Source organism: Chionomys nivalis, chromosome 5, assembly GCF_950005125.1.
Source record: "Chionomys nivalis chromosome 5, mChiNiv1.1, whole genome shotgun sequence".
NCBI lineage: Eukaryota > Metazoa > Chordata > Mammalia > Rodentia > Cricetidae > Chionomys > Chionomys nivalis.
This window is the reverse complement of record NC_080090.1, coordinates 32,679,226-32,688,679: the sequence shown is the minus strand read 5'-3', so window position 1 is coordinate 32,688,679 and position 9,454 is coordinate 32,679,226. Positions and strand designations below refer to the sequence as shown.

Sequence of the window (9,454 nt, the reverse complement as noted above, 5' to 3'; positions counted from 1 at the left end):
TCTCACAACTTGGTGCAGACTTGTACAGCTGTGACTGGAACTTGAGAGAAAAAAGGCTGAAGTAAATCTGTAACAGTTACAGCTTCTGGATGTGTCTTAAATGCATGACTGTTCTTAGTAGAATGTGTTCATCTTCATGTCTGATGGCCCTAAGATTTCACTGTATTCAAAGCAGGGTGGAATTGAGGGTTTAGAGGTCTCAGAAAATATTGCCTCTTATCCTGTTCCTATCACCTCTTCATTTGCCCCATTCTTGACTCCCAGTTGGTTCCTCAGTGTCCCTCTTTTGCCTATATGGCTATGTGTGCAAATTAGTAAATCACTTTGTATCCTCAAAAAACTATTATCCACCTGTTATAACCCTGTAATAAAACAATGCAATATTTTCTATGATAATCATGGTTTCTATTGTGAATTAATTGTGGTTTTTCCCCTTCCAAAGATGACCTAGAAAGTTCTAGTACATTATTCTAAACAGCCTTTCCTTCTTCTTCCTCTTCCTCTTCCTCTTCTTCTTCTTCTTCTTCCTCTTCCTCTTCCTCTCCTCCTTCTCCTCCTCCTCCTTCTCCTCTTCTTCTTTCCGTTCCCCTTCCTCTTCCTCTCCTTCCCCTTCTCCTTCCTCTCCTTTCTCTCCTCCTTCTCCTTCTCCTCCTTCTTATTCTTATTCTTACCATGTATCAGGCACAGAGAAAGGGAGTGTCATCAGAGAGGATCGACTTCCACATCCATCTCTGCAGGAAACCAAGAGCTGCTCCGTTTGGCCCCTTTCCGATAAACACAAGAAATACTCACACAGAAGCTTGGAACTGTGTGGATGCTATAGCTTTAGGACTAAGTTTACAGGTAAAAATTTGTGTTTGAAAGCTACCAACAGGCCTAGGAATTCAGCTTAGGGGTAGAGGGCCTGTTAGATCATGGCCAAAGCCCTGGGTTCAAACCCAAACTCTGCAAATAAAAGTTTGGTTATTTTGTTTGTTTTAAAATGCAAAGTGCCTTAGCAAAGTGGCTTTTACAGTTTCCAGAATGTCACAATGTTTATTGTCCCATTTAACTTTCAAGAATCCTAGAAAGGATTAAATTCTTTTTACACACACAGAAAGTCTGAGGTGATTAGAGGCGAGAAACTCAAGTAAGTGCCACAATGATATAAAAGGCAAAACTCACACCCAGCTGTGTTTAAAATAGATAATTTATCATATATACATGGTAAATTACATAACCAGACAATGCTTATGGAGTGTAGTAAATGGCCAGCAGAACACACATATGTCAAGAAGCATCCTGAACAGCACTCAGATTATCGAGGTGACTCTCACAGAACAGATCTACTTCCATCAAGTCTGACGGCTCTCTATATTGTTTAGGTCCACAGAGGAACACCCCCACAGTCTTAAGTCCCAAGGTCCCCTGACATCCACACAAGGCCATCATAGCTCACATCCAAGGCTAAGATGGAGAGAGCACTTGCCAAGAGTTGAGTCTTCCTGGATATAGTTTTCCAGCATGGCTTGTACTTTGGCTTCTACATGGAAGAGACAGGGAGAGATCTGCTCTCTCCTGAGTGGGAGGTGACCAAGTTTGGCACACTTTACCCACTTCCATGATGTACTCACTGGTCCCACAGTTGAGTCTTTGGGAAAGAGTGGACAATATGTTTTCCTGTCACTCTGGGTCCATGCCAAAGGGGGATAAGCACTTTACAGTGGTAATTTTGTGGCCCTGGGGAAGGATGGGTCTAAAGAGGAGTACCAGAATTTCCCAAGGCAGACCTCAGCACCCATGCCCTTCTGTGGCCAGCTTCAGAGCACCTACTAACAACAACGGATGCCTTCATAAGCGGCTGCTTGCCGTCACCATCAGGGGCTTGCTGTGCTTTGGGTGTCCCAGCAGCGCCACCTGAACCTCAGAGAATCCATGAGTCCATCTATCCCACAGGCATTTTCTGTGGCTACAAACTGGGTGCTTGATGTCTTAGACGCGGTAAGGCTGGCAGATTAAAATTGAGATTTAATTTGTTTTCAAACAAATTAAGATTCAAGAAAAGAAGGGAAGGTGATAAGGGTTGGCTCAGCAGATGCTCTTGGAAGCAGAGTCCTTGCACCTCGGGATCAGGCCAGGGACCTCTTGTCTGAGGAAACATGGCCAAAGAATGTTCCCCACTCTTTCCTGAAGAGTGTGTACCTCTCAGAAGCCACGAGAATGTCATGGGAAGGGATTCCCCATCACACTGAAGGCACAAGTGATGATACAAAAATAGGGCTTTTGTTTCTGTGTGTCGTAAGTAGGAGCAAGGTGACAGCCAGAAGAGAGGCATCACTACAGCTGGTTCTCCTCGAAGAGGATCTGGGCGTACACAGTGCTGCTGGGGACACCCTTGGCAGCGCGGTGTGGTTTGATCAGCTCCAACTCAGCATACGTCAAGTTTTCCTCAGCAATCTTTGGCTGTATGGAGAAAAAAAAAAAAAAGCAAAAGGCAATGAAGCTGACCACAGTCAAGTTTTCTACCAGGTACTCATGGATCAAGTGCATGTTTTCACTGTGTTGATAAGAGAAATGTGTAGGCAAAAATAAATAAAACACAGGCAAAACCAAGCAACATAAAAAGATATAGCTCACTGCGTCAGAGTAGAATGTCATACTCTGCCAAGAGACACTGCCATTAATGTTTAACTTGGTATCAAGTACTCACACAAGCCATTAGACTCTAGCCCACAGACAATACCTAATTCTGAAAAACAAAACAGAGTACCAACAGTAGCCAAAAGGAAATGCACAGTAGACAGAAATGCGCCTAATGACAATCAATAACAAAGTTAGAAAATTTTGCGATTGATGAAATTACATAACTAAAAATTCAGAGTATCTGGAAAATAATAATGAAGAATATATTTCTTGTTACATGCTAAAGAGTATAGAGAGAACAGTGGTCATGGAACATTAAGTGATTTATTCTTTAATAACATGGGACTCAAACATCAAACTTCAGAGGTTAAGAAATGAACAAAATAAGCAAAAATAAACAAAGTGATAAGGACAAAAATATCTAAAATCAAGTCCTTGGAAAATATATTTTTTTGTAAAAAATGATCATCATAAAAAGGAAAAATATAAGAAAGCAAGAATGAATAAAATGGAAACAAGAAAGATAATAAAATATAAACGAAGGCCGTTTCACACAGAAGACTGCTTGGCTCAACACACTGAAGAGGAAAACTGAAACGCAGGTAAAACGATAATGTCCCAGAAAATATAAATGGTAAATGCTAAGTGTAAACAATCTGAGTTTGCTAACTGCCTTCAGGGGGGCAGCAAGGAAGGGTTGCCTCTTGGCAGCACAGGGAGAGCTATTGGCAGGACTCTCCGAAGGAAGTTCCCATGGAGAAGGACCACCTCATATCATCACGCTGATCAGAGAGCACGAAGGAAAACTTGACGTGTTTTAGAACAAACTCTGTGTTCATATAGATTTTAACTCAGATTTACTCAGGAGAGGGAGGAGGCACATCAGTGAGAGGTAATCATGTTCAGGTTGATTGTTACCCTGGAGCACAGACACGGTGCAGTATTTTAAGATGATTTATACTAGTAAACAATCAAAGGAGAAAAACCTCATCATTATCTCGAGAGATGCTGAAAAAGCCATTCAATAACATTTAAAAAGCACTGTTGACAAAATCAATCTTTGAATGACACAGGCACAGCTGCATGCTTTCTTAATATGATTAAGAGATTGCTATGATTAAGATGTTAAGAAAATGAATAACTCGCAGTCCAAGTCTGGTGATATTAAAACTATACAACTGAACCAATTTGAATACGGTACTGTTGGCAGATGAATAGACACACTTATCAGTGGAACTGGCTAGAGACCCCAGAAGTTATCTTTCAGTAAATACTGTTGGGATATTTGAGAGAAAAAATAAATCACACTCTATATTACCCCAAATTAAGTTTAAAATATGTAAACTCCTAAAACCATTAGAAGAACATATGGAGAACTTTTAGGAAAACCATCTTAGGAGTAAGACCAAGGAAGATGTTTGCAGCTTTTATCTAAGGGGTTAACAGTTCAGCAAAGATCCTGACCAATAAATCACTGGGAAACAAAGCAGAGGAGGGCAAAGGCCTCCCATGGGCCCTAGGGAAGGACACACAATAGCTCTTGCACAGATGAAGTGAGACAACCTTGTCACCCGGAGAGATCCACAGTTTGTTTGTTTTCAGTTCTTTGAGAACTTCCTACAATGTGTTTTAATCACAACCACCCCTTCTCATCTCAACTTCTCCCAGATACCCCTGCTCCCTAAATACTCAACTTTCTCTCTCTCTCTCTCTCTCTCTCTCTCTCTCTGTGTGTGTGTGTGTGTGTGTGCGTGTGCATGCATGTGTGTGTGTCCATCAAGTCCAGTGTGTGCTGCACATATAGTCTTGGATATGTGGCCTTTACTGAAGCATAATCAAATGATAAGTATCCTCATTCTCGAGGAACTGTCCCTTCCCTAGGATCTGTCCGTTTCATAGCCCCTTGGCTAGGGCTGGGACTTCGTGTTCCCCTCCTCTCTTCACGCTTGGATTTGGTCTGGTTTGGGTGGGCTCATGCATGCTGACACAATCACTATTACTGAACGTCACAGTTTTAAATCACACTAAGTGTGCCTTTTCATCTTTAAGTTTCCAAACACCTTGAAAGTTGCCCAAGCTGTCATATTCTCTCATTTGTTCCTGTTGAGATTATTCTACTCTTTGGAGAGAGACAGAGAGACAGAGAGAGACAGAGAGAGACAGAGACAGAGAGACAGAGAGAGAGAGAGAATTTAAGTTCTTCAGTAGAAACCTGGGCATCTGTAGAATGGAACACAAGATGGAGTAATCTTTTATCGCCATGGAGCTGGGACTGGGGGTGTAGCTCGGTTGTATGCTACTTGCCAAGTTTATGCAAAGTCTAGGGTTTTACCCTAAGTATCACAAATATCATTCAAAACTGATGGAGCTGTACATGGTCTGTATGTAGTGTTATTTAAGAAACTATTTGTGAGCTGGGCAGTGGTGGCACACGCCTTTAATCCCAGCACTCGGGAGGCAGAGGCAGGCGGATCTCTGTGAGTTCGAGACCAGCCTGGTCTACAAGAGCTAGTTCCAGGACAGGCTCCAAAACCACAGAGAAACCCTGTCTCGAAAAACCAAAAAAAAAAAAAAAAAAAAAAAGAAAAAGAAAAAAGAAACTATAAGTGCCTACATACAAGTAAGCAAACAAATACACGTGTTACCCTTGGAAATCAGCAACTGGAGAGCCCAATAGCCATGCACACCAAGGGGTATAAACTTGTGATTGTGAAGATTCATACTTTATATTTTTTGCTTAGTACTTTTTCGATGTTACAGTAGGAAATCTATTTACCTGATGCACGGATTAATTTAAATTTGTAATTAGATAAGGAAAAGCAATCACTGATTTAGAGTCATTTCGACAGTTTCACTTCAGTAACTCTGTGTTTCTAACCTAGATGTTAGATTTGAGGCTTAGGTTTTCAGTTTTTGTTTTATTGTTATTTTGAATCACACTCTCTAAAAAACAAAACAAAAAACCCATGTGCCTCTATCTTTTTTATCTTATAGACGTCCAGGACAAAGAAACCATTGATTGGATATAAGATTCTCAAATGGAATGTCAAAGCAGAGAGCTTTTGTTCTTTTGAGACAAAATAAGTGAGGGAGCAGGAAATAAGGGGCAAAAGGGTGGACAAAGAACTGAAGGCCAGCATATGAGGCCCAGGAGGCTTCGGAGCAATGTGCACAAGGGTCTAGCCATTTTTCAAGTTCAAAGTTAAGTACATATGTAGGGATGTGGAGCCTCTGTTTACCTTTCAACACCAAAAGCCTTTGTATTGCTTCTAAGTCATCCACATTTTAGCAGCCAACAAAACCCCACATAGGTTCTCGCCTTTTGCTTTAATTACATTTCACATTGTAATGATTCCACCAAGGATCACCACGTGTCTTCCAATAAGTACTCAAAACCCAACTCATGTAAATTTTAGAACCCAGGTTTATGAAATCATATTGTCCAGTTGTTTTATTACATTACTTCAAAACTGTATTGTTTTCTAGCGTAGATTATCTGTTTATTCTTAAGTTATTTCATTATGTTTGGATATGAAAAATAACACCAGCTTTCTCAATACAGGTCACCAGGCTGGCTTGGCTGATCTGTTGTTTTCATACATTTTTATGATGTTCCTATAGTAAACATAATTTAATAAAACCAAAGCACACTAAATAAATAATTGCATCTAGAAAAGCAATAAAAACAAATAAAATTAGTACTTTCATAAGTAGAAAAGGTACTTCAATTACTGCTACAAGCAACAACCCACCATAAAATGTGTACAATCATTTCCCTTATGCATATTTCTGGAGTGTAATAATTTGATTGAAGATATGAGGCCGCACACAGGAGGCTGAGGGCTGTGAAGTGTATACAGTTTACAGCAGAAGATGCATAATACCAATGCTTGGCACCTTTAAAAAACCTATTGCTTTTCTGGCAGGCACAGTTGGCTAGCACCATCAAACATGTGCTTAACTATGCTCCCCAGCTTGATCAACTGGAAATAAAGTCCTAACAGCCAAGAAAAATGGACCAATGTATCCTCACTGTTTTTCACCAACCTGCCTTTGTTTACACTGATGCCTCAGGGAAGCTCAGGTCTACCTAAGGAGTACTTTAGCAATGGTTTCTGCCTTCTTAGGATGACTAGGTAAGACTAGCAGATATAGTAAAGCCAGGAGCCAGGAACAGAGTGTCATGTAACCATCACAGGTAGCAAGGGCTTTGTCATGGGACTGAACCAGGTAAGGGACCTGTGGCAAGGCCTCAATTGCTATAGTCCAGGTACTCCCACTGCAACCTTGGTTAGACAAAACCAACATAGCTCAACTAAGACACCATTCCTGGTGTCTACATCAATTCCAGTCCCAGACTCTATGAGTTCTCTACAGACCACCAGCTCTTAAAGCAGCTCTTTCAGGCCTGTGTGGTACTCTGGATGATACAGTTAGTCATCTATATCTGGGATTCCTGCAAAAAAAAAAAAAAAAAAACAAACAAACAAAAAAAAACAAAAAAAAAAACCTGTGGGTTGAAAATGTTTGGAGAAAAGTTGCATCTGTTCTAAACAAGTGCACATTCCCCCCATTGTTCCCTAAATAATACAGTACACTGACTGCTTATACGGTATTTGCATTATATTTAATATGATAAGTAATTTAGAGATGATCACGAGTATATGGGAGGATACAGGGAAGCTATGTTGTGATGCAGATACGCAATCAGAGGGAGACAATACACAGGCCACCTTAGAGCAGAGCTTCAGTCAGCTTAAGCCTCTGGCAGCCTTAGGCTGTGCTGAAAGCATTAACAGTCACTTTCCCAGTGGGACCCAGGCGCCTCTCACCTAACCATGCATCGTACACAATGCTGCTGGATTTTATAAAGCAGGTAGTAGAACTTCGGGACTGATCAGCAGCAGCAGCAGCAGCACCTCTTCAGGGCACTCTGGCTTTAGGGATTTTTGTCTTTTACCCAGACCTCAGAAATGCCTGGTCAGATTCCCTTGCTGTTCCTCAAAGATTCTGACTGCATGTACAGCCCTTGATTTCTTTCTTTCTTTTTTTTTTTTTTTTTTTTTTTTTTTTGGTTTTTTGAGACAGGGTTTCTCTGTGGTTTTGGAGCCTGTCCTGGAACTAGCTCTTGTAGACCAAGCTGGTCTCGAACTCACAGAGATCCGCCTGCCTCTGCCTCCCAAGTGCTGGGATTAAAGGCGTGCGCCACCACCGCCCGGCCTCATGTACAGCCCTTGAAATCCACAAGGTGTTCGTTCCAAAAGCTGCACAGCCATCAATGTCCTCGGGTGCCCAAGGCCCTTGTGTAGAACTGTCATGCTCTATGTACACATGTTTGTATACACACGCTCTTGTACACTTTAAATGATCTCTAGATGAATTATAGCATGAGGTACAGTGTAAAATCTCTAAAAACCATTGCTACACTGTATCATTTGGGAAGTCATGAGAAGCAAAAAGGGAAAAGTTTGTCCAAGTTCAGTATAGATGCAATTTCTCCCAAATATCGTCAGCATGGAACTAACTGGTTGAGTCTGCAAGATGCAGGATTGATCTGCCATCTGTGTGTAGTCACCTGGACCTTATACACCCTCAGTCCTTTGTTGTTTATCCCCTTTGATCTCCTTTTCATACATTTCTTACTAGTAAGAGCGGCTCCTTCCTACCGTTGGGGGAGGGCGTTCTCTAATCAGAGGCGACAGAGAAGACGCAGTGAAGTACCAGTCCACTTAAGGCAGCAAATTCTTCTTGAGTCATTGCAGTCATGTTCATGGAGAGGGGGAGGAGAGCTTTAGCATGGTCCTCACCTGCCCTCAGAGCTGAGGGGTAAGAGAAATTTCGACGAGATTCATATGCCAGTGGATACTTGACTTTGGGCATTCCTCCCATCGGTGCTCAGGAGCAATAGTAACTAGTTAGTTAATTACTATTATTAGTAACTGGTTAATTAATTACTATTACTAGTAACTAACTAGTGAGTGTGTAAAGGAGATGCATGTGAGTGTTTTGACACAACTTTTGCCCCACAGAAGGTGCTAAATACATGTGTGCTGAGTGAGTCCACATTCTGGCGTCATCACTTTCCATCCAGTCAGCTAAATGCCTTCTACCTACGTACACTTTGAATCCTTCACACATTAGCAAGAACAGTATGGACCATGTAAACCAGGATCTTTTTTTGACAGTAAGAGATTCTGGGAAATTATGGGCTGAATTATGACACCCTCCCCCCACTGTCAAACTCTTATGCTGTTTATCCACCAGTACCTCAGAACGTGGCTGCATTTGGAGAAGGGGTAAGACAAGGTTGATAGAGTTAACACTAAACCGATGCGACTACTTCTTTACAGCAAGCACTGGAATGGTACCGTGAAGGAGAGAGGAATCAGAAGTCATATCCACTGCCATGTTGATCCTGTTGGCCTTGAACTTGTAGCCTTTTAGGGAAAATATATCTCTGGCGTTTAAGTTACTTTGTTTATGGGATTCAATTATGGCATCTTGAGCATACTAGCCTACTGATCACAGAATAGAGGGAGAAGAAACGCTATTTTGGGAAAGAAGAGATGAACTGCCTTCCCATGAACAGGTACACACTAGGTCATGTCATGCCAACACTGGAGAAGAAAGAGACGGATGTCTGGTGCTATTCAGTGAGGAGGCAAGCTGGAAACGGGAGGTTTAAGCACCCCTCAGGCAATCCTCCCAGACACATGCCTTCTTCCCCCTGTCTCATCCTCTACAGCTTGGCTTTAACTCTTGAATTGCAGTAAATCCAGCCATGTGCTGGGCAGCTGATGTTCACTGCCAGCCATTAGGAAGAGGCAATAGG

The 9,454-nt window shown here is 41.7% G+C and overlaps 1 protein-coding gene across 1 annotated transcript in view; it reads right to left on the bottom strand.

Moving 5' to 3' along the window:
• Positions 1-1,159: 1,159 nt before the first annotated feature.
• Positions 1,160-9,454, bottom strand: part of Vstm4 (V-set and transmembrane domain containing 4) — an 83,199-nt gene continuing 74,904 nt past the window's right edge. The window contains exon 8 of the mRNA XM_057770219.1: positions 1,160-2,442. Coding sequence (XP_057626202.1) covers positions 2,317-2,442 — 126 coding nt within the window. The 3' untranslated portion in view covers positions 1,160-2,316. The remainder of the gene's footprint in view (positions 2,443-9,454) is intronic.